The sequence below is a fragment of the Pristis pectinata genome, chromosome 6, assembly GCF_009764475.1.
Source record: "Pristis pectinata isolate sPriPec2 chromosome 6, sPriPec2.1.pri, whole genome shotgun sequence".
NCBI lineage: Eukaryota > Metazoa > Chordata > Chondrichthyes > Rhinopristiformes > Pristidae > Pristis > Pristis pectinata.
This window is the reverse complement of record NC_067410.1, coordinates 55,460,985-55,487,224: the sequence shown is the minus strand read 5'-3', so window position 1 is coordinate 55,487,224 and position 26,240 is coordinate 55,460,985. Positions and strand designations below refer to the sequence as shown.

General features: G+C 47.6%; 1 protein-coding gene across 1 annotated transcript in view; it reads right to left on the bottom strand.

Moving 5' to 3' along the window:
- LOC127572111 (ephrin type-B receptor 1-like) overlaps nt 1-26,240 on the bottom strand; it is a 507,089-nt gene that overhangs the window by 367,431 nt on the left and 113,418 nt on the right. The window contains 1 exon segment of the mRNA XM_052018998.1: nt 24,637-24,701. Coding sequence (XP_051874958.1) covers nt 24,637-24,701 — 65 coding nt within the window.

Below are 26,240 nucleotides of genomic sequence, written 5' to 3'. Positions count from 1 at the left end.
TGCCACTTAATGTTTTGTTGGGTAAACGTCTCCCTCAGTACTTTCCTAAACCATTGAGCCATAAAAATCACAAAAAAACTGCAGCTGCTGGAAATCTAAAATAAAAACAGAGAATGCTGGAAATACTCAGCAGGTCAAGCAGCATCTGTGGGATGAGAAACAGGGTTATTGCTTTGGGTCAAAAACCCCTCATCAGAGCTGAAATGTTAACTTTCTTTCTCCTCCCACAGAAGTGGCCTGACCTGCTGAGTGTTTCCAGCATTTTCTGTTTTTCCGTTACATGAGCAACAGGAAAAGCCTGTACCCAGAGCGGGCTTGAATACACAACCTGACAAAAACTAAGAGATCTGCTGTTGAGACATGCCAGAGCTTCACTATATGCAAATAACCAGGAGTGGGTAACCTTCTGGAAGCCGGAACATGGGACACAGTCAACACAGATTTATAACAGTCAAGTCACCTCTTCAGGGCCAAGAGAATTCTCGGGTGAAAAATGGAACTGTGCTGATAACACAAATGCAGGGGATGTTAGGTGAATTGAGTTTAAAAGCAGTGTCAGGTAGAGAGCTTGTTGATGTAACTAAGGTAAGTGGGTGCCAATGGGGGAGAAATGCAGAGAAAGGCAAGGTCCTGAATAGGATACCGGTTGGAAGTTTGGAGCTGCTGTGGGGGGGTGCGGGCAGGGGAAGATCCTAGAATGGGAGACTTAGGGCTTGCTGTTGGATTGGAAGGGAAAAGAGGAGGTGTAATTGTTTGTAATGTGGGTGGAGGAATCAGAATCTCAAGGGTCAGATCAGGTGAGGTTAGGTGAGGTGTATTGACTGCTGAGTAAGTAGGGTGGTTGGTTATCTCACTTCACCAATTCCCAAGCAGTGGTACCAATTTTGCTGGTGGTTGAAGATACAATTATGTGTCAGTGAAGTTGTACACATCCTAAATCTACAAACAGCAACAAGATAAATCTCCAGGTAACATGAATTCAGAGGTCACACCAGCCGCTTCCAAACCTGGCAGAACAATTTGGCAGTGGTGTCGCTGATATTCACCGCGCATAATCAGGCACGCCTACACCCACATGATCTGTGGACACACTATCAACCTACCCCTCACACAACCTGTGGACACACCTTCTAACTACCCCTACCCCCACACAAGGTGTGGACACATCCTTTAAATATCCCTGCACCTACACAACCTGTGGACACACCCTCCAACTATGCTTACACCCACACAAGTTTCAAACACCATAAAGTTCATTTTCTTCTTTCTTGTCCTTGCCCTTCTCTCACAGCTCCATTTAAATTTGTGAATGAGGATTCCTTATTCATCCACTCAACTGCTTTCAGTTTCTAACCAGTTTGATGTTTTTTTTCTTGGTGATGACCGATTTAGATTCTGTTTGTTTATTTAAAATTCTAACCTCAAAAGTAATGCCAGCTGTTGCAAGGAGAGTAGCAATAGCTGAGGGGGAGTGGAATTTTGTTTTCCCTACAAGGCAAACCTGGAAAAATCACCTGGGAAAACTAGAAAAAGCCTGGATTTTGATGGCATTATTCCTGACTTGGAACTGGTATAGCCAATTACATATTTCTGGTATAGCCAATTACATATTTCTGACACAGAGTGCTTATTATAATGTACTGATAAATGTACTGATTACAGCAGTACTATTGCACGACAGAAGGTGTAGAGGAGATTCACCAAGATGTTGCATGGGATGGAGCATTTCAGTTAAGAGGAAAGAGTGGAGAGTCTGGGTTTGTTTTCCTTGGAATGGAGGAGGCTGAGGTGTTAAACAAAATTAGTAGGGCATAGATAGGATAGATAGTAGGAAACTTGTTCTTAGAGAAGTATCAAAAACTAGAAGGCAAAGGGGTACACAGCTTCTGAGCAATCTGAGGAAGGGATTTGAGGAAGAAATTTTCCACCCAGAGGGTGGTAGGAGCCTGGAACGCACTGCCTGAGGGGGTGGTGGAGGCAAGTACTCTCACAACATGTAAAAATTATTGGACAAGCACTTGAATTTCCAAAGCCTGGGGGACTATGAACCAAGCACTGGTAACTAGGATTGGTAGAGATGAATACTTGCTGGTTGACGTGGACAGTCAGCATGTTTCCTTCTGGAAAAATCAATGTGGAAATGATTTTAGGGAGCGAATGAGAAAAAAGTGTTTGCTAAGACAACATTAAAGTTAGTTAGAAAATCCTCTGCTGTTCAATCTCAGGTCATTTCAACCTAGAGGTTCCAACTCTGCCAGAATGTCCAGGATTAACAGCAAATAAAAACTAAAAACACTGCAGAATACTAGAAATCTGAAATAAAAAAAACAGCAAGTGTTGGTCAGACAGCATCTGTGGAAAGAGAAGAAGGGTTAACATTTCAAGTCATGACCCTTCATCAGAACAGGTCTTCGACAAAGTTCTGACAAACGATCATCAACCTGACACATTACTCTGTTTCCCTCCACAGATGCAGTCTGACCATTGGCATGTCCCCTTTGACAATCACCAACTTTTATTGATGCACCACAGAAAACATCCCATCTGGATGCATCATGGCTTGGTATGGCAATTGCTCTGCCCAGAACTGCAAGAAACTGCAGAGAGTCGTGGACACAGCCCAGCACATCATGGAAGCCAGCCTCCCCTCCATGGATTCTGTCTATACCTCTCACTGCCTTGTTGAAACAGCCAGCATAATCAAAGACCCTACCAACTCGAGTCATTCTCTCTTCTCTCCTCTCCCATCAGGCAGAAGATACAGGAGCCTGAGGGCACATACCACCAGGCTCAAGGACAGCTTCTACCCCACTGTGATAAGACTATTGAATGGTTCCCTTATAGGATGAGATGGACTATGACCTCACGATCTACTTTGTTGTGATCTTGTACCTTTTTACCCTGCACTAACTCAATGCACTGTGTAATGAATTGATCTGTACAAGTGGTATGCTAGACAAGCTTTTCACTGTACCTCGGTACAAGTGACAATAATAAACCAAAACCAATACCTGCTGAGTGTTTCCAGCCTTTTCGGTTTTAATGACCAGGATTAAGGTGAGAGATTTAAAAGGGGCCTGAGAGGCAACTTTTTCACACAGAGTTGCCAGACGAAGTGGTTAAGGCAAGTACAATAACAACTGACCAGATAGTCGGGAAGAGTGGGGGCTCGAATGCGCAAGCGCGGCATGGACAGTTTAAAAAGCAAACAGCCATATCCAGCAGGCAGCGTCGGAGCGGGCAGCTGAGTGAGAGGGAGCAGAGTGGTCGGGCTTTGGCTTAAGGGGCTTCGGCGTAAAGGGGCAAGGCAGGTGAGTAGCTGGTAGGTAGGTAAAGGTAAGGTTTACCTCTTATCTGTGATAAATATTTAGGTAGGAAAAACTAGGGGGAAAAAAGGAATTAGTTCAGATGCAGGACTGGGTGGTATGCTGCAGCTGCTTGATGTGGGAACTCGTGGACCTTGCTGCGGTCCACGATGGCCACAGCTGCAGTAAGTGCTTAAGGCTGGAGGAACTTCGGCTCAAAATCGATGAGCTGGAGTTACAGCTTCAAACACTGCGCAGCATCAGGGAGGGGGAGAGTTTTGTAGATACTGTACATAAGGAGACGGTCACCCCCCTTAGAGCAGGTAATTCTGGAGTCCAGGAAGTAGATAGAAGGGTGACTGTCAGGGGAGGGAAAAGGAAAAAGAAAACGAACAGGCAGGTAGAGCAGAGGACCCTGGAGGCTGTTCCCCTCAGTAACAGGTTTTCCGCTTTGGAGACCGTTGAGGGAGATGACCTGCCAGGGCCTAGCAGCAGTAGCCAGGTTTGTGGCACTGGGACCGGTCCTGCTGCTCAGAAGGGAAGGAAGGAGAAGAGGAAGGCAGTAGTGATAGGGGACTCGATACTCAGGGAAACAGATAGAAGGTTCTGTGGCAGTGAGCATGAATCCCGGATGGTTTGTTGCCTCTCAGGTGCCAGGGTCCGGATGTCATTGATCGGGTCAACAGGATTCTAGAGCGGGAGGGAGAACAGCCAGAAGTCATGGTTCATGTTGGTACCAACGACATAGATGGGAAGAGGGATGAGGTCCTGAAAAGTGAGTTTAGCGAGCTAGGCAGAAGGCTGAAGGACAGAACCTCGAGGGTAGCAATCTCGGGATTGCTGTCAGTGCCACACGATAGTGAAGGTAGGAATTGGAGGAGATGGCAGATAAATGCGTGGCTGAGAAGTTGGTGCAGGAGGGAGGGTTTTAGATTTTTGGATCATTGGGATCTCTTCTGGGGAAGGTGGGACCTGTACAGAGAGGACGGGTTATACCCGAACCTGAGGGGGGTCAATATCCTTGCGGCCAGGTTTGCTAGGGTGGTTCAGGAGGGTTTAAACTAGATTGCGAGGGGGAAGGGAACTGGAGGAGTAGGTCAGAGGAAGAAGGGGATGGGGAAAAGTCAGAACTGACAGGTAGAAAGGCTTTGAGAAAGGAGAAGCAGAGTACAGGCTACAAAAGTAGTAAGGTGGATGGGCTAAAGTGCATTTACTTGAATGCGAGAAGCATCAGGAATAAGGGAGATGAACTGAAAGCATGGATAAGTACATGGGACTATGATATTGTGGCTATTACAAAGACATGACTGACATCGGGGCAGGAATGGATATGAATATTCCTGGTTTTCAGTATTTTAAAAGGGATAGGGAGGGGGGGAGAAGAGGAGGAGGGGTGGCGATACTGGTCAGGGACACAGTTACAGCTGCAGAAAGGGTGGATGATGTAGAAGGATCCTCTCTAGAGTCAATATGGGTGGAAGTTAGGAATAAGAAAGGGGCAGTTACCCTCCTGGGAGTATTCTATAGGCCCCCCGTTGGCAGTAGGGATACTGAGGAGCAAATTGGGAGGCAGCTTTTGGAGAGATGCGAAAATAACAGGGTTATTATAATGGGAGACTTCAACTATCCAAATATTGATTGGCACCTACTTAGTGCCAAAGGTTTAGATGGGGCGCAGTTTGTTAAGTGTGTCCAGGACGGATTCCTGACGCAGTATGTTGACAGGCCGACTAGAAGGAATGCCATATTAGATCTAGTTTTAGGTAATGAACTGGGTCAGGTGACAGATCTCTCGGTGGGTGAGCATTTGGGGGACAGTGACCATTGCTCCATAACCTTTAGAATTGTCATGGACAGGGATAGGAGCAAAGAGGACGGGAAGATATTTAATTGGGGGAAGGCGAATTATGAGGCTATAAGGCGAGAACTTGGGAGTGTAAATTGGGATGACATTTTTGAAGGGAAATGTATTATGGAGATATGGTTGATGTCCAGGGATCTTTAGCAGGATGTGAGGGATAAATTTGTCCCGGTGAGGCAGAGAAGGAATGGTAGGGTGAAGGAACCATGGGTGACGAGAGACGTGGAACAACTAGTTAGGAAGAAGAGGGCAGCATACATAAGGTGTAAGCAGCAAGGATCGGACAGGGCTCGTGAGAAATATAGAGTAGCAAGGAAGGAGCTTAAGAAAGGGCTGAGGAGAGTGAGAAGGGGACATGAAAAGGCTTTGGCGAGTAGGGTTAAGGAGAATCCCAAGGCTTTTTTCTCGTACATAAAGAGCAGAAGGATGGCTAAGATAAAGGTAGATCCGATTAAAGACAAAGGTGGGAGGATGTGCCTGGAAGCTGTGGCAGTGGATGAGCTTCTCAATGAATACTTCTCTTCAGTATTCACCAAGGAGAGGGGTCTTGATGATGCTGAGGACAGTGTAGGTGAGGATAATGTTCTCGAGTATGTAGACATCAAGAGAGAGGATGTCTTGGAGTTGTTAGAAAATATTAGGACAGATAAGTCCCCAGGGCCTGACGGAATATTCCCCAGGCTGCTTCATGAGGCGAGGGAGGAGATTGCTGAACCGTTGGTTAGGATCTTTGAGTCCTCGTCAACGGGGACGGTACCGGAGGATTGGAGGGTGGAGAATGTTGTCACCTTATTCAAAAAAGGTAGTAGGGATAGTCCAGGGAATTACAGACCAGTGAGCCTTACGTCTGTGGTGGGTAAGCTGTTGGAAAGGATTATAAGAGATAGGATCTATGAGCATTTAGAGAATCATGGACTGATTAGGGACAGCCAGCATGGATTTGTGAAGGGAAGATCTTGTCTCACAAGCCTGATAGGGTTCTTTGAGGAGGTGACCCGGAAGATTGATGAGGGTAGTGCAGTGGATGTGGTCTACATGGATTTTAGTAAGGCGTTTGACAAGGTTCCGCATGGTAGGCTTCTTCAGAAGGTCAGAGGCCAAGGGATCCGGGGAAGCTTGGCCATGTGGATTCAAAATTGGCTTGCCTGTAGAAAGCAGAGGGTTGTGGTGGAGGGAGTGCATTCGGATTGGAGGGCTGTGACTAGTGGTGTCCCACAGGGATTGGTTCTGGGACCTCTACTTTTTGTGATATTTATTAATGACTTAGATGAGGGGGTGGAAGGGTGGGTTAGCAAGTTTGCAGATGACACAAAAGTCGGTGGTGTTGTGGATAGTGTGGAGGGCTGTAGAAGCTTGCAGAGGGATATTGATAGGATGCAGAGCTGGGCTGACAAGTGGCAGATGGAGTTCAATCCGGAGAAGTGTGAGGTGGTACACTTTGGAAGGACAAACTCCAAGGCGGAGTACAAGGTAAATGGCAGGATTCTGGGCAGTGTAGAGGAGCAGAGGGATCTGGGGGTTCATATCCACAGATCACTGAAAGTTGCCTCGCAGGTGGCTAGGATAGTTAAGAAAGCTTATGGGATGTTAGCTTTCATAAGTCGGGGGATCGAGTTTAAGAGCCGCGAAGTGATGATGCAGCTTTACAAAACTCTAGTTAGGCCACACTTAGAGTACTGTGTCCAGTTCTGGTCGCCTCATTATAGGAAGGATATGGAGGCGTTGGAAAAGGTGCAGAGGAGATTTACCAGGATGCTGCCTGGATTAGAGGGTATGGATTATGAGGAGAGACTAAAGGAGCAAGGGCTTTACTCATTGGAGAGGACGAGGATGAGGGGAGACATGATAGAGGTATACAAGATATTGAGAGGAATAGATAGAGTGGACAGCCAGCGCCTCTTTCCCAGGGCACCAATGCTCAAACAAGAGGACACGGCTTTAAGGTATTGGGTGGGAAGTTCAAGGGTGATGTCAGAGGGAGGATTTTCACCCAGAGAGTGGTTGGTGCATGGAATGCGCTGCCTGGGGTGGTGGTGGAGGCAGGTACATTGGTCAAGTTCAAGAGATTGTTAGATAAGCATATGGAGGAATTTAAGTTAGAGCGATTTGTGGGAGGAAGGGGTTAGATAGTCTTAGGTGTGGTTGGAAGGGCGGCACAACATGGTGGGCTGAAGGGCCTGTATTACGCTGTATTGTTCTTCGGTTATTCAACTGGACCCCAAGGATTCTGATGGCTACACTGTGGCTGCAAGAGGTCAGAGAGTGGCCATCTTAAGGCAAGTATCCATGCACAGGCACATGGATAGGAAAGGTTTAGACGGATATGGGTCAAATACAGGCAAATGGGACTCGCTTAGATGGGCATCTTGGTCAGCTTGGATTAGTTGGGCTGAAGGGCCTGCTTCCATGCTGTATGACTCTGTGACTCCATGACGATTAACAGTGCCTTGGAGCCTCAGAGATCTATGGTTTAATTTTGCCAGTGAGGTGTCCACCCTTGTCCCAGCCCTCTTCTTACTCCATGACAGAACTGGCTGGTGCCCTTTAAGCCTGATCATCCCTCTACTTGGAGCCGAGCCCCTGTGAAATACAATCATAACACTGGTGGAGAATTGGAAATCAAGACGACAACATTTAAGAGAATTTCAGCATTCAAAGGAGTCTGAAATTAAGGGAAAGGAGAGAAGCAAGGGAGTATGGCAACAGGGGAAGGAATGGAAAGAAGCCTTTCTCAAGAAGAGTGGGGCTCGGGAAAGTGATAGTCGTAGAGAGATACAGCATGGAAACAGGCCCTGCGGCCCACTGAGTCTGCACCAATCATCATTTACACTAATCACACCCCAACCCAGTTTATTCTCTCCACACTCCATCAACCACCTCCATCCACCCCCTCCTCAATTCCCCCATTCGGATGGGCGAGCACCATGGTCAGCATGAACTTGTTGGGCCGAAGGGCCTGTATCTGTGCTGTATTGCTTTATGTCTCGATGACTCTATGATTAGGGGCAACTTACAGTGGCCAATTAACCCACCAACCTGCACATCTTTGGGATGTGGGAACAGGTCACCCAGAGGAAACCCACACCATCAGAGGGAGAACGCGCAGAGGTCAGGATTGAACCCAGCTCTAATACTGTGCCATTGCGTCACCTCTATAAATCCTACCCTATATTTCTGCTTTATACAATACTTCACCTCGATCAAACTGTGTGTAAGTCAATTCAACATTGCAGTCAGTTACAAATTCTCAATAGACTAGTAAAATTATCTTAAAACGCAAATAGATTCCAAGGCTGGTCAGCACCATTATAACATTATGGAGCTGTGAAACCATTAAAAAAAACACTTAGTCCGACATGGTTCTGTTCCAATGAGGATGCACCAATATCAAGGAACTGTTGGAGGTAATCACAGAGGTCTAAAGCTACTACATGGTAATTAATTTTGTCATGGAAACAAAGCTTCCAGTAGAATTTCAGCTTCATTCCTGCTAATCTATTTGCAAAGGACCGACTACATCTGTCTGAATCACTAACACCAGGTTATAGAGGGCTGTTACTTCATGAATCCAACCAGGAATGTCATGTATGGATAATACAGGACTGAAGAATTCACATGCATTTGAAACAAATGACAACCCCTAATTATATCATGAGGTGATATGAAAGGACATGGTCTTTCAGTGTTCAGGCTGGATTAAGCCAGGCTTTAGAAGATTCAAAGCTGCCTTAAAGCCTCCACCAGGCTCTCCCATTACCTTTCAAATCTAAGAGCCATCTTCTTGCAGGGTTAGAGCAAGCCTTCAATTATCTGCTGTCACTGTTTGCCCACTGAAAAGCAGGTTAAAGGTCCTTATGCACTGTATAAAACCCCTGTTAGTTAACTCAGCATGGCTCTGTGCTCCTCTCACTGCCACCCTTGTAAGACTTCTTGGTTGTGTGAAAGCAGGGGAGGGGATGAATTCTGGAGGAATGTGGCAGATGGAAGGAGCACATGAGAGGGATGTGGTGTAAAAAAAGGAGAGGTCAAAGGGCACCTAATCATTCATCTCAAATTACTTTCCAATTCAAGCTTTCCATTATGTGGTCAGGAATAGACCCCCTCCTTTTAGTCAGTTGGTACACATTTGTGCAGTGCCTTGGCAATATTGTATTGCTGTTAACAATGGCCAGAGTGAAGACAAGGCTGAAAAAATAGCTCCAGAGTGAGGAGAGGAATTGGCCAGAGACCCTGCTACTAATTACTACCCAATGACCCCAGCCAGTACAGCACTTTTGCAGAGGTCAATAAAGATCTTGATAAGGTCAGCGTGAAAGACTTGCTGAGCCTTGCACTCCAGAGCAGTGGTTCTCAACACTTTTTTGAACTAGGACTCTTGAAAACATCGACGGCCAGTTGTGACACTGTAAACAGTTTAAGTGGAAAACATACAAGTAATTTGGTCCCAAGTTAATCAGTTTACTGGTATGAATAGCAGTGATGACATTCATTAATAGTAAGCAGCAATGAGCTTGAAAAATTGTTTCAAATTTTTTAAGAGTCACAGGTTGCCATCCTTCAGACTTGCTTTATTCAAGAGGTCATTTCTCTGGAGTGTTCTGAAGCTGACCTTGTGTAAGCTTCACTGAGCTCTGGCTGAAACTACTTTCTGCTTTTTTAATATACAATTACAGGATGAGGCAGCTGCAGGAAACCAGACATTTCTAACTGGTAGGATGGTTTGCATGTACCTATGATCCAAACCAACAGTATTGTACGAGTGAACACAGGAGGATGATTCACAATGCTGAACTGGATTCATACTGGAAGCCAGGAGAGGATAAAATTACATTCAAGCTGTAAGAAGGAGCAATGACTATCAAAAATGGGGACAAATCATCTTACAGCACACCAGGTGATCACCTATCTATCAGATGAAATGTAGAAAGGGTTTTTGTGCCTTGCTGGGAGCATCTTACCTGTGGTACATCAGAAGCCATTTAAGCCTGTATTTTCAGCTGCAATCTATTCTCATGGCTCACTCTTGGGACATGAGTCAAGGACTGAGAAACACTGGTCTGCTGCAGAGCTTGAGCGAGATACTGCAGAGGAGGTAAAACCTATGGAGTACTGGTCCACTCATGTGATTACATCCGGAAGACCGAAGAGTAGTAGAACAACCAATACTGAGTCAGGAGTAGCAGAATACAACAGGAAGCAGAACCTGGACATTGAGAGGCCATTTTACTGTCCACTTGGCTTAGTTGGTGGACTGACCTAGAGCAGAAATGTGCAAATACTGCAGCTCTGTGGAATTTCAGATGAGATGTCGATCACCTGTGTGTAAGTGTGCATCCATTCCCGTTCATTCTGTCCCGTGTTTGTCTTTGTGAATAAATCATTTTTTACTCCAAAGACTGTGTCCAGAGTCCTTGCCTTTTGAGACCTTAAAGAACTTGTCTTACAACATTTGGCGCTGCGAGCAGGGTCTTAAAGGTCTTGGATGGACACAGACGCGGGACGGATATTTTGGAACAGGGGGAAGAAGGCCAGTGCAGGCACTGAGGAGAGGATTCCCAGGTGGACCAATGAGAGTCAGGGATTTGGGAACTTGGCCAGCATGCTGGTAGACCACGGTAAGCCAGTGGGCTGGGCTGAGCAGTTAGATCCACGTGGTGAGAAACTGGGGCACCACGTGGTTGCCCTCCTCCAGAAGTCGGGGTTCCCCAGGGCCAAAGGGAGTTCAAAGGGATGCCTTCTGGCTGTTTGCATCCCTCCTCAGATGCCAGGCTGGAATTACTAGGCAGTTGCAGAATACATGTCTCCACTGCAGGAGGGAGGTCAGATTGCCCAGACCCGAGCCAATGACCTCGAGGCCAGAGGTACTGAGGTCACCTGCAGGCTGATTCAGCTACAGCAGGTGCAGGCAGCCCGCCGGTCTGGCTGGCAGCCAGACCCATTTAAAATTTGAGCCCTGGTCCGGCGCGGCAACAAGCTGGACGCATGGCTGGGGGATGGGGATATATGGATGGATACTGACGAGGAGGGGGTGCCCAAAGAGCCGGGGCCCCATCACACCCGCCCTCCACCCTATGTACCTGAACCCCTGCAGGCTCGACCCGTCCAAACACGGTCCCAGGTCTACCATGAAAGGGAGGGGAACGGGGATGAGGCCACTGCAGGGGGAGGTGCACAGAGCCCCTCCGAGACCACGGAGACCCTGGACTTCTCCATCAAGGCATTGACCCAGCTGGCAGATCAGTATCGCCAGTGGCCGGGCAAACACCTGGCCACCTGGTTGCTCCAGCTGTGGGATGAGGGGGCTCCCAATGTGAGCCTCTCTCACCTGGAGGCAAGTGCCCTGGGGAGCTTGTCTGACCAACAGAGTATTAACAATGCCCTGCAGGCGCCACGTGGAGGGACTGGGGACAACACTACAAAACCACCGTGTGGAACCGGGTTGTGACCGCAGTAAGGGCCCGGTATTCTACCCTCCTTGAATGGGATTTATACGGGCGACCGCAATGTAGCACAGTCAGTGAGGGCACCAGGGTCATCAGGGAATGGGCACTGGTGACCGGCATTTATGAGGGGGGCGGTGACCTTGAGCTTTAAGAGAACACCAGGGCGACCAGCGCGCTAGCAGAATACCTGGTCGCCACCGTGCGCCCTGAGTTGAGGCCAGTGGTCCTGCCCCTCATGGGACCGGTTTGTGGGAAGACCATACTGGACGCCATCACTCTCCTGGAAGGGCTGGAGTACATGCAGCAGGGGGCGCCCACCCAGGTCCGCAGAGCAGAGATGAGGGCTGGGGACACGACTCCCCTGTCCCATGCAATCAGTTATACCTAGACCTGTTGCGTGCAGGGGTGGACCGCGCAAGCATAGATGGGATCCCGACCTCCGCTCTCTATGCGCGCTGGAAAGAGCTCTGCAGGGGGAAGCCCGCCCGGGTGAAGATCCACAGCCACCCCGGGTCCAATTCCGACACAGAGGTCACCCCCAACCACTGGACCATGTGGACTGCCCCTGCAGACACTGAGACTACCTCCACCCCTCCCCCACTCGAAACCTTCTCCCCTGCCCTCAGGGATCAGCTCCGGGACCTGCTGCGACAGGAGATATCCCACCTCCGCCAGCAGGAACCCTCACCCACGGGGTGGCAGACCTCCACCCCCCTCCCATAGGATGAAGGCCAGGGTCCCCTGTGCATTTGCTCTATTACCCTGCCCTGTCCGGGGGACCTGAGGCCACATATACCCGTAGTGGTACACTGGGGAAAGGGGAATGTCCAGAGCTGGATGGCACTCGTCGACACAGGTGCCCAACACACCATTGTCCCGGGTAACACCGCCACGTGGACAAGGGCACAGATACAGATAGAGGGGTTGGGGGGTTCCTTTTTGCCTTCAAGGGAAGTCAAGGTCTGCATGGCTATCGGGAACCAACCTCCTCGAACTGTAACTGTTTTAATAGCAGTCTCGCCTGAGTGCATACTGGGGATCAATGTCTTAAAGGGACAGTCCCTACACGCCAACCAGGGCAAGTTCATTTTTGGAGTCGCCCAGGCTATGGTTGTAGTCGGGGCAGCCAAGTGGGAACCGGTTGTTGCTCCCCCTCCCTCTAACGTCGTCTGCAGTTGACAGTATAGGGTGCCAGGGAGACACCAAGACATCACAGAGGCCGTCCAAGTCCTGCTGCAGGAGGGAGTCATCCGGCCCCCAGCCTTCCCCTTCAATAGCCCCATCTGGCTCATCCGCAAAAAGAATGGGACGTGGCGCATGACGGTGTACTACAGACACCTAACAAGGCTGCCCCCACCCCCCCACCCCCTCGCTGCCACTGTACCCGACATCGTCACCTCGGTCTAGGATATTTCAGGGCGCCCAGACAAACCATGGTATGCCCTTGTGGATTTGGCCAATGCATTCTTCTCCATCCCCCTCTATCACACCTCCCAGGACCAATTTGCATTCACCTGGGACGGGAGACAATACACATTTCAACGTCTACCACAATATGCCATGAGTTAATCTCCCAGGACTTGCAAGCTATTCAACTTCCCCCAGGGGTGTCAGCTGCCCACTACATAGACGACATACTCCTACAAGGGCCTTCCGAGGCCATTGTCTCAGGCTCTTGATATGCTAATTTCTTCCCTCAGAGAACGGGACTGGGCCATTAATATGGAAAAGATACAAGGCCCAGCCCAGAATGTGTTGTTTCTCAGAATTCAGTGGCACACAAACGAGACATTCCTGAAACTGCCCAAAACAAAATTTTAAATTGTGCCGTCCCCTCCAATAAAACTGACACCCAGAGCTTCATGGGTCTCCTTGGCTATTGGCGGCCGCACATACCCCACCTCACCAAGCTCCTGAGCCCCCTCTATAGGGTCTCTCAAAAGAAGGCCACCTTTTCCTGGGGACCTGAACAGAAGGCTGCCTTTGAGGCAGCCAAGCAAGCTGTGGAGCAAGCCCTACCACTTGCCCCCCACCAGGAAGGGGTCCCCTTCGAGTTACAGGTCTCCGCTAGTGAGTCAGTTGTTGAACGGAGCCTCTGGCAGAAGGTCCAGGGGCACAGAGTCCCGCTCAGCTTCTGGACCAAATCATTGCCTGAGGCCGCCACTCACTACAGCCCTTGTGAGCGCCAGCTGCTTGCCTGCTACCTGGTGCTCCTCGCCACCGAGCGCCAAACCGGAACCAACCCTGTGATCCTTCGCCCCCACCTGCCCATAATGCGTTGGGTCAAGTCCCCTGACTCCACACACAAAGAGGGCCGAGCCCAAAGGTCCTCGATAGTGAAGTGGAAGTGTCACATCGCGGACCGGGCTGACCCCAGTCCAGAAGGGGTCAGCTGCCTCCACGAACAGGTCATGTCCTTCCCCCAGTCCCAGGACCCACCCCCAGACATACCTGAGATCCAACCTTCCCCCGTGTCCTGGGGCCAACCCTTCGACTCCCTCGACCCCGAACAAAAACTGAACGCCTGGTTCACAGATGGCTCCAGCTGCTGGAAAGGGGGGGAAACAACATTGGAAGGCAGCGGCACTTCATCCCGCCACAGGAAAAACCTTGACCAAAGAGGGAGGGCGTGGATCTAATCAATTGGCCGAACTGGCGGCAGTAGCACTCACCCTTCAGAACAGCACCGGGCCAATGCACATCTATATCGACTCTTGGGCAGTGGCCAACGGGATGGCAGTGTGAATGGCATGGTGCACGAAACGGGGTGGGAAATTCACGGACGCCCCCTCTGGGGACAGGGACACTGGCATTTCATCTGGCATCAGGCTGCCCAAAGACAGATTTCGGTCCACCACGTGGATGGTCATACCCACAAAAATACCCAGGATGCCATACATAATGCCACTGTGAACCAGGCTGCCCAAATATGCTGCCGTACCACCTCCCCAGAGGAACCTGACCTCAGCACTTTAGCTGCATGGGCACACCGCAAGAGCGGTCACCTAGGGGCTGACAGCACATGGCGTTGGGCAGAACAGTTCAGGGTCGCCCTCACAGTGGACCAGTGTAAGATCACTGTCGTTAGCTGCCCCATCTGCCAACAAGTAAAACCATGAGGCTGGCCTGCGGGGCCACTGGGTCACATCCGCCGCAGCACGGGAGCGGGTCACGTGTGGCAGATAGACTATATCGTTCCCATGCCACAATAAAAAGCAATATGCCCTGACAATGGTGGACACATACTCAGGTGTCCTGGTGGCAGTGCCCTGTGAGAGGGCCGACCAGAACAGCACATCAAAGGATTGTAGCACCTCTCCTCCATTAAACAGCACATCAAAGGATTGCAGCACCTCTCCTCCATTTATGGAGTCCCATGGGAGGTACAATCCAATCAGGGCTCACACTTTGCGGGGGCTAAAGTACAGAACTGGGCAGCTGAGGCAGGGATCTCGTGGCTGTTCCATATATCCTACCATCCCCAGGCATTGGGCCTGATAGAAAGAATAAATGGCCTGCTGAAAGAAACAGAACGCACGCTGACACCCTCCCGCACACTGCAGTGGTGGTCGGGCGTGCTTCAGCCAAGGGGGGGGTCCCCATAATCCCGCCATCTGGCACACTCCCCACCTCCCGACTTGCAAGACACCGAACCCCCCCAAGACTCAGGGAAAGTGTGGGTTCAACAGCCACAGGGCCCCCCTCAGAAAGGGAGAAGTCGTTGCACGTGGTCCCAGGGACACCCATTGGGTCGCGATTCCGGGTCAAACTAACCTATCCTGTCTTCGTACCCAACACCTGACCTGACCTTGACCCAATTAGACTGCTGGATTTGCATCCGGACCCCAGCACACGCCGGTGAAGCTCTACCACTTACACTGATCCCCCTGGATGATCTTCAAATGAACTGCTTACACAGATTTTTTGCGCCTGTCGGGTTCAGTATTTCGGTTTGGGGGGTGGCTGGATGGCAGTCCCCCACCACTCCCCTCACCACTACAGGACATCCCCTCCAGCGATCCCTAATGGGGTGGGTGTTTCAGGAAATGGTATTTCCCTTCCTACAATTTGACCTCCACCCGAGTCCCGACCCTTTAGAGTCACCCCGCAGCCACTGAGTAAGCCGACAGAATGCTGGTGCAGACTCCAGAATGAGCACAGTTCCACCTGTTCAGTTGGCCTTAGCGATTGTGAGCGAAACTGCTATCCAGGTACCTCAGTGACCACAGCCGATGGTGCTGCTAAACTGGGGGCTCCCTGGACTTTGAACGGGACCCACTGGATTTGTGGCCACCGTGCCTACCCGTGGCTCCCCACGAGCTGGTACAGTTGCTGCTTTCCAGCGTTTGTGGTGCCCTACATCCACACTCTGAATAACCTGGGGGAGCACCCGGCATACAGTGGGCCACCAGAACAAAAGAGCCATCATGGAGGCGGAGAGGTTCTGGATGATAGCCTTTCCCACGTATGGGACGGCCCAACTGTCCCATGAAGTCATCCGGATGACCAGCGTGCTCCAGACGCTGGCTGACGAAACGAAAATGTCACTGCAACGTACCAAGGATGCCCTGACGAGGACAGCAGCGGAGCTGGCCACCGTCAGGTTGGTAGCCCTGCAGAATCGAATAGCCCTGGATTACCTACTCTCTGTGGACAGTGGTACCTGTGCAGTGATTGGTAAGGAATGCTGCACCTTTATCCCTGATGTGTCCAGCAACATCACTAACCTGGCTGCTCATATTCAGGACTCAGTGGCTAAAATTCAAAAAGCAAGGGACCAGCTCCTCCAGCATGACACCTCATGGGGAAACTGGTGGCCATTTGGGTCACTGGGGGGATGGTGAGCAACTGCCAACCACTGGGCCATTGCCCTCGTTCTAATTGTAGTAGCTATCTGTATCTTGTGCTGTGCTTGTCAGATTATTAGAACCACTTCTGCCTTCCATTAGTACTGCACACTGACGCATATTTTTTAGCTTAGCGATAGTTATTCCCATGATGGCCTGTATGTAACTTTCGAGGGGTGGAATGTATTGTGAAGGGTCATGGCTGTCAAGTGACACCACTGAGCACATGGTCGAAAGCCACACCACTGTCAATCAAGGTCTGGCTCCATCCACCCATTAGTGCACACCTTTGACCATTGGTTCCTGTACACATCTTTGTACCTGGCCTTGAGTCATTGGATTGTTTGAATTACCTGGGCTGGACCACCCAGCCCTCCAGCACTATAAAGAATGCCACATGTGCATGGTTCGCTCTTTTTTTGATTGCTCCAGGAATCGTGAAACAATGCTGAAGAGACCATTGGTAAGAGTGTGCACTTCCACAAGGGTTAGGAGCATCTAAAGTAGATTCCCGGGAGCGTAGAGCCAATGCTTCCACTGAGTCAGGGGTCAGGCATTGTATTGTTTCTTCCTTGATCATTTGTAACCAGTTTGTTTTTTTTGTGTGTGTGTGTGTGCGCGCATCTCACCCTTGTTGTGATATCCCCCACGTTCGCGATCACCTGTGTGTGTGTAAGTGTGCATCCATTCCCATTCATTCTGTCCCGCCTTTGCCTTTGTGAATAAATCATTTTTACTCCAAAGACTGTGTCCAGAGTCTTTACCCTATGAGACCTTAAAGAACTTGTCTTACAACAGATGTTGAATGGTCTGTACCTCTCAGATATATTTGAAGATCCCATGGAATGAGTGGAAGGTGACCAGGGGCCACTGTGGTCAATATCCATCTCTCAACAAACATTCTCCATACCAGGGTATCTGTTCATTTGTCTCACTCCTTTTTGTTGGACAGATTGATGGTCAAGAGCCTTGATGGGCTGAATGGCCTCCTTCTGCACCACAGCCAGTCGAAAATTCCACGCTTGCCCACAAACAGCTGGACTGTGCCTTCAGAAAGTAATCCGTTAGCTGTGAAGAACTCTGGAATGCCCTGATGATGTTAATAAATTACAAGTTTTCTTCCCTACATCGGTAGCACCAGTTAGAACACCACTTTCCCTATCTCTGTCCAGACCCCTCAACTCCCCTGTAGTTCAAATGTCTGTCAATTTCCACTTTGAATATATTCACAGACCCCACCTCCACAGCAACCTGAGTTGGGATTTCCATGTATTTGCCATTCCTTGAGGGTAGGAACCCCTTTTCATCTCCGCCAAATGTTTCAATAACATCACCTCTCATTCTTTTCAACACCAATGAGTACAGGCCCAACCTGTTCTACCTTTCTGTCAAGCCCTTGATCCCAGGAATCAATCCAGTGAACTTTCCCTGCAATGTCCTTCCTTAAATATGGACATCAGAATTTTTCACAATATTGTGGGTGCAGTCTCGCCAACACATGTAAAGCTACATCAAAACCTCCTGACATTTTGTTACTCCAAACCCCTTGCATTAGCCATTATTATGGAATATTAGCATATTCCATTAGCCTTTCTAATTATATCCTGATTACTGAAACACGTGTTGTGTTTCATTTATTAGGAACCCCAGATCCTTTGATTTGCAGAGGGAGGGGAACCGGAGTGTTAGAGCAAATAGTGAGGTGGAGGAGGAAAATGGTCATGCAAGGACTGCAGGTATAGACAGAAATCAGAGGTTTGTACGTGATAGAAATGTTCTCAGGTGCATCTATTTCAGTGCAAGAAGTATTGTAGGTAAAGCAGATGAGCTTAGGGCGTGGATTGGCATGTGGGATTACGACATTATTACTATTAGTGAGACTTGGATGCAGGAGGGGCAGGACTGGCAGCTTAATGTTCCGGGGTTCCATTGTTTCAGACGTGATAAAGGGGGAGGGATGAAAGGGGGAGGAATGGCGTTACTAGTCAGGGAAAATATCACAGCTGTGCGTAGACAGGACAGCCTGGAGGGCTCGTCTACAGAGGCCATATGGGTGGAGCTGAGGAACAGGAAAGGTGTGGCCACACTAATAGGGTTGTATTATAGACCGCCCGATAGTCAGAGAGAATTGGAGGAACAAATCTGTAGTGAGATAGCAGACCGATGTAAGAAACAGAAAGTTATAATAGTAGGGGATTTTAATGTTCCACATCTTGACTGGGACTCCCACACTGTGAAAGGGCTGGATGGCTTGGAATTTGTCAAATGTGTTCAGGAAAGTTTTCTTAATCAATATATAGAGGTACTAACAAGAGAGAATGCAACACTTGATCTCCTATTAGGGAACCAGACAGGTCAGGTAACAGAAGTATGAGTAGGTGAGCATTTTGGGTCCAGTGACCGTAATGTCATTAGTTTCAAGTTAATTATGGATAAGGATAGGTCTGGTCCTCGACTGGAGGTTCTAAATTGGAGAAAGGCCAATTTTGTGGAAATGAGAAAGGATCTAGGAAGAGTGGATTGGGATAAGTTGTTTTCTGGCAAGGATGTGTTCAGTAAGTGGAAGGCCTTCAAAGGCGAAATTTTAAGAGTGCAAAGTTTGTATTTCCTGCCAGGATTAAAGGCAAAGTTAACAAGCATAGGGAACCTTGGTTTTCAAGTGATATTGGTGCTCTGGTTAAGAAAAAGAGAGAGGTATATAGCAGGTATAGGCTACTAAGAACAAATGAGGTACTTGAAGAGTACCTCCCACATTGCAAAGATGTACGGGTAGGTTAATTTGGGTTTAAAATGGGCGGCGCGGACTCGATGGGCCGGAAGGGCCTGTTACCACGCTGTAAATAAAATTTAAATTTAAAAACTGTAAGAAAATACTAAAAAAGGAAATCAGGAAGGCAAAAAGAAGACATGAGGTTGCTTTGGCAGATAATGTGAAGGTAAACCCAAAGGGTTTCTACAAGTATTTGAAGAGTAAAAGGATAGTAAGGGACAAAATTGGTCCCCTAGAAGATCAGAGTGGTTGTCTACGTGTGGAGCCTCAGGGGATGGGGGAGATCTTAAACAGTTTTTTTGCATCAGTATTTACTCACGAAACTGGCATAGTGGATATGGAAGGAAAGGAAACAAGCACTAGTGTCACGGAACATGCAGAGATTAAAGAGGAGGAGGTGCTTGCTGCTTTACAGTGAATAAAGGTAGATAAATCCCCCGGGCCTGAGAAGATATTTCCTTGGACCTTGAGAGAGACTAGTGTAGAAATTGCAGGGGCCCTGACAGATATATTTAAAATGTCCTTAGCCACAGGTCCGGTGCCGGAGGACTGTAAGGTAGCTCATGTTGTTCCATTGTTTAAAGAAGGCTCTAAAAGTAAACCAGGTAATTACAGGCCAGTGAGCCTGACATCAGTAGTAGGTAAATCATTGGAAGGTGTTCTGAGAGATCGGATATACAAGTATTTGGACAGCCAAGGGCTGATTAGGGATAGTCAGCATGGCTTTGTGCGTGGTAGATTGTATTTAACGAATCTTGTAGAGTTTTTTGAGGAGGTTACCAAGAAAGTAGATGAAGGGAAAGCTGTGGATGTCATCTACATGGACTTTAGTAAGGCCTTTGACAAGGTCTCACATGGGAGGTTAGTTCGGGAGGTTAGTTCAGAAGGTTCAGTCACTAGGTATCCATGGGAAGGTTGTAAACTGGATTCGAAATTGGCTGTGTGGGAGAAGACAGAGAGTGGTAGTGGATGATTGTTTCTCAGACTGGAGGCCTGTGACTCGTCGTGTGCCTCAGGGATCTGTGCTGGGGCCATTTTTGTTTGTTGTCTATATCAATGATCTAGATGATAATGTGGTAAATTGGATCAGCAAGTTTGTGGATGATACTAAGATTGGAGGCGTTGGGGACAGCGAGGAAGGCTTTCAAAGCTTGCAGAGGGATCTGAACCAACTGGAAGAATAGGCCAGAAAATAACAGATGGAATTTAATGCAGACAAGTGTGAGGTGTTGCATTTTGGAAGGACAAATCAAGGGAGGACATACACAGTAAATGGTAGGGCACTGAAGAGTGCGGAGGACCAAAGGGATCTGGGAGTTCAGATACATAATTCCCTGAGTGTGGCATCACAGGTAGACAGGGTTGTAAAAAAGGCTTTTGGCATCCTGGCATTCATAAATCAAAGTATTGAGTATAGGAGTTGGGATGTTATGGTGAGGTTGTATAAGTCATTGGTGAGGCCAAATTTGGAGTATTGTGTGCAGTTCTGGTCACCTAACTATAGGAAGGATATCAGTAAGATTGAAAGAGTGCAGAGGAGATTTACTAGAATGTTGCCGGGTCTTCAGGAGTTGAGTTACAGGGAAAGATTGAACAGGTTAGGACTTTACTCTTTGGTGCGTAGAAGAATGAAGGGAGATTTGATAGAGGTTTACAAAATTATGAGGGGCATTGACAGAGTTAATGCAAGTAGGCTCTTTCCACCTAGATTAGGAGAGATAAGTACGAGAGGACATGGCTTTAGGGTGAAAGGGGGAAGGTTTAGGGGGAACATTAGGGGGAACTTCTTCACTCAGACAGTGGTGGGAGTGTGGAATGGGCTGCCATCTGATGTAGTAAATGCGGGCTCACTCTTAAGTTTTAAGAATAAATTGGATAGATACATGAACGGGAGAAGTCTGGAGGGTTATGGACTGGGTGCAGGTAAGTGGGACTAGTGGAATAATGTTTCGGCACAGATTAGAAGGGTCGTATGGCCTGTTTTCTGTGTTGTGGTGTTCTATGGTTCTATGGATCTTTATTAACACAAATTTCTGCAGTCTCACTCCTTTGTCATTCTTCCATTCTCATCCAAATGCCAATATCTTGCCCACTCACTTGACCTATCTATATCCCTTTGCAGGCTCTTTGTGTCCTCCTCACAACTTGTTAACCCACCAATGAGCAAATGTTCTTACATCCAAGTCGCTGATCACTTAGTTACTGACTGTCAGTCCGAAAATAATCCATCTATCCCAGTTGTTCCCTGTTGGTTAACCAATCACCAATCCATGCCTAAATATGACTTCCAATTCCATCGTGGTTCTTGTATTGCAGGACTGTGCAGTGGTGCAGCTGGTAGAGCTGTTGTCTCACAGTTCCAGTAACCCAGATTCAATCTTGACCTCCAGTACTGTCTATGTGGAGTTTACATGTTCTCCTTGTGACTGCGTGGGTTTCCCCCGGGTGTTCCGGTTTTCTCCCACATCCCAAAAATGTGCGGGTTGCTAGGTTAATTGGCCGCTGTAGATTGCCCCTCATGTTTGGGTGAGTTGTAGAATCTGAGGGGAGTTGATGGGAATGTGGGAAAAGTAAAAAATCGGATTAGTGAAAATCAAAAAGACTGCTGAGCCTGTAAATCTAAAACAAAAACTGAAAATGCTGGAAGCACTCAGCAGGTCAGGCCGCATCTGTGGGAAGAGAAACAGAGTCAACGTTTCTGGTCTGAGAGCCTTCTGTTTTTGTATTAAATGGGTAAAGGGATTAATGTAAATGGTTGCTTGATGGTTAGTGCCGAAGGGCCTGTTTCCATGCTGTATGATCTATAACTCCATGACACACATCTGCCAAGTTATTCACAGCAAGTTCCCACAAAATACTAATGTGACAGATACTAACTAGATGATCATTTCTGCTTGAAATTGGCCAGGGCAACAAGGAGAACCCTCCTGTTCTTCAAACAGTGCCTTGGGATTATTTAAACCCATTCACTGTAGAGAACAGGAAGGTGCCAGTTTAACATCTCCTTCAAAACAATAGTATTGGAGAGAGTGCTGCACTCCCCTGGTATTGTATTGAAGAGTAACCATTCACTTGAAGCTTCTGCAGTGAGACAATGAGTGCCAACACTGTGCCAAAGTTGACATCCTAGAAGAAAGTGCTATGGCCATTGTGCTGTCTCCAAAGAGTTTTCTGGAAGACATTCCCAAACACGGAGTTGCACCTGAGGAGAACAGCTTTTTAAAAGTATGTAACGTCAGGAGGGACATAGATATGGTGAATGCACACAGTCTTTCCCAAGTTTGGGGAATCAAAGACAGGAGGGCATAGGGAGGGATTTAATAGGAACCCGAGGAGCAACTTTTTTACATGGTGGTCTGTAGATGGAACGAGCTGCCACAGGAAATGGTTGAGGCAGATACAATAACAACTTTTAAAAGACATTTCGATTAGTTTATGGATAGAAAAGGTTCAGAAGCATATGGGCTAAACACAAGTAAACGGGATTAGCTTGGATGGAATCTCAGTCGGCATGGACCAGTTGGGCCGAAGGGCCTGTTTCCATGCTTTATAACTCTCTGCCTCTATCTGGAAGTTGACTGTGCTGAAGGTAGCGTGTTGTTATCGGGTAATGGCAGTAGGTGGCTCAATGGAACAGATGTGGTCCTTTATCATCTCGCCACCAATTACACGGATTATGTTTGTTTTACAATAGCCAGGTGCATGGTTTCCATAAAGCCCTGGTGAGTTGGAATTCCAAGCATGATGCTTTGTTAGAATAAAGAATGCAGATAATTACTGTTTTCACAACTAGTGAAGTGCACCAATTTAATGATAGGTTTGAAGACGTTCAAGTAGTTCTATTTTTTCAGTTCTTTGGCAGCATCCTTGCACCACTTATATCTAAGAAAAGTGAATATTCTGCTCCCCCTTCTGTCCCCTCTGTAGTGTAAGCATCACAGTGCAGATCAGAGTGAGGTAGTTTCTTGTTAGCTTAATGCACACCTTGAGAAGGAGATGAGAGACTTGGAGACAGTGCAACATGCTTTTACTACAATGCTCCTGAAATTAACAGGGTTGAATTATTAGCACAAAATATATAACTTTGGTTTATAGTCTCTTGAGTATGGTGATCTGACTGACTTAATGGGTCAAAAAAATTCTTTAGGATAAGGGCTGTGGAGGGAATCAAGAGCAAGTGAACATAATATTAAGAACACAGCAAAAACTTCAGAAAAGGGAAGTCAGGAGACCACGTGCTAGTTCTCATTGGTGGGTCACAGGGGGAGAGAGTTAGCAGCTTCAAATTCCTGGACATTAACTCTCAGATGACCTGTCCTGGGCCCAGCACAAAGATGCAATCATGAAGAAGGCACGCCTGTGCCTCTACTTTCTTGGAAGCTTAGTATGTCACTAAATACTCGAACAAACTTCTATGGATTCACTTGGAAAGTATCCTGACTGGTTCCACCAGGGCCTGGTACAGTAATTCCAATGCACAAGAATGCAGGACACTGCAGAGAGTAGTGGAAACAGCCCAGTCCATCACAGGCATAACCCTCCCCACTATTGACAGCATCTACAGCAGGCGGTGCTTCAAGAAGGCTGCATTTATCATCAAGGATCCCTACCATCCAGTTCATGCCCTCTTCTTGCCGCCGGTGTCAGGCAGGAGGTACAAAAGCCTGAAGTCCCACACCACCAGGTTCAGGAACAGTTACTTCCCTACAACCATCAGGTTCTTGAACCGACCTGCACAACCCTAACCTTACCTCTGCAACAGAACACTACAGACCACCTCTTGCAATACCACGGAATTGTCTCTGATTGTGTCTTTGTTTGCACTAATGCCTTGTATTTACACAGTCTTGTCTCTCTCTCTCCCCACCCACCCCCCTTCTCCCCCTCTCTCTCTCTCTCTCTTCACTGTCATGTATAATTTATGGATAATATATACTCTGTGTGTGGTCTGAGCCTACATGTCTGTGATGCTGCTGCAGGTAGGTTTTTCATTGTACCTCTACCTCACCGTACTCATGCACATGACAATACACTCAATCTGATTTGACTTTTTCTTTATGTGAATTCTGGATCCTGAAGGGCGATTGGAGCCTTCAGATTCACGGTCAACAGGTTGGCACTGAACAGACAGCAGAGCAATATTTTGAAGGAAAGATCTTCATGTCCTGCCCAATACTCACCTTCACATCCTTCAACCAAATATTGCTCAAAAATGGAGATGTTCCTCAGTGATTTTTATTAATTTACTGCATGCCAATTACAAGGTAATTAGTTGCCTTTAAAGCGCTTTTACACTGCCCTGTCACCAGCTGGCTGTCCTTCCTCCTCCTCGCTCTCTCTCCCTGTTCACCCTCCTACCTATGTAAGAGAACTATCGTTGTCAAGTGCCCATGGGCTGAAATGTTCTTACCCCAGATGAAGGATATGCTGTCCATCCCAATTCAGCTGTAGCTATCCGAGTGTCCAACAGGGTCTCTGGAAGACAAAGAAGACAACTGGTCAACCACTGAATGTCAGTCCAATGAGGATGCAGTGCCCATTGCCTCTCTGCTAATGAAATATATACACACCTTCACTCAGTTCACTCTGACAAGGTGGGTTACCTGGGACTCTTTGACAATCAGCATTGGAACCAACACTCCACAACTTTTGATCAGCATCAGTCTAAATCATCAATGTGGGTTCAATTTTAATGAGAGATCCCAATTTTCTGATTAAATGGCAAGGTTTTGGACACCCATTTGGTGTAAGTGTGAACGGGGGATTAAGGGAAGCAATCATAGTTTGAGGCCAGGGCGTGGTAGCAGAGCAGTTAAATTACTGGACTGATGATCTGGAGATATTCAAATTCCCACATAATAGGTAGACATTTAAATGTGGTTATCAGTAACAATAGGAAACATGAAGGAACTTCATAAACTGGTTCACTGATATTCTGTTAAGAAAGACCAGCTGTCTTTATCCAGGTCTGACCTATACCTGCTTCCCAAGCTACACAGCTAAGAGTTTAACCCTCAACTCTCTTCTGGAATGACAGAGTAAACCACCCACATTAGTAGCAGGGAGGGGCATGCTTTCAATCTGTGAGTTCCTCCTGTGAGTAAGTTAGAAATGGTTTCCAGTTGAATCAACTAAAAGTTGCGCTCAGAGTCAAAATGCAACAATGTCCTAGCCCCAGTCAATGGATAGGGCAGCACAGGGAAACAGTGCTGTTGTGGTCCAGACTGCCACCAATCACATCCCTCTAAACCGCCATCGGCATTGGTGAAGCTTCCCTGCCAATTCTCAGACCAGAAAGAATGAATGTCACACTGGAGACCAATCTTGTGTTGTCCATTGTGGTTCACATAACTTGGTTTGCCTTACATTGGTACAAAGGCAAACAAAAATCACGCCAAAAAGTCAGAACTCATATTTCCCAATGGGGTCTAAGACAATAAATGTGGCTGCAATGTTCTGGATTAAACCAATTATTAATTCCGCAGTGCTGGTTTTTATGTGTGAAGGAATTCATTGACTAAATGTGTTGCTGAGCTTCTTTCAAGCTGAATTGACAAGTGTTGAGGAAATGTCTTGCCATAGTCAGCTCCTGTGATTCAGATTGTTCCTACTTTCCCTGCCCCATTCCCCTCAGCCATCAGCCCTGTTTCAAGCACCTACACCTGATGGATGCTGGGACACATGAGGAACTAAAATGTCAGCCACCTGACACTTGCCTTGTCCTTCAAATATTCCAGGAGGTTTATCACAAAACCTCATCATAAATCATCCCACTCCCACACTCCCAATGCTCATTGCTCACTGCCTTTCCACATCAATTGGAAAGCAAAATGACTCATCATTGCTCAATTAGTCGATTCTGACTGCCAATCAAAAAGCAGTTCTGCTTTAACTTCAATAGTTAAATAATAAACAAAAGCATTCAAAAATAAATCCACAGTATAAAATCATTACTGAACTACTTCAACTTAATTTTCCCACACTGTCTCCAAATACAACCCTTGCTATCTGACC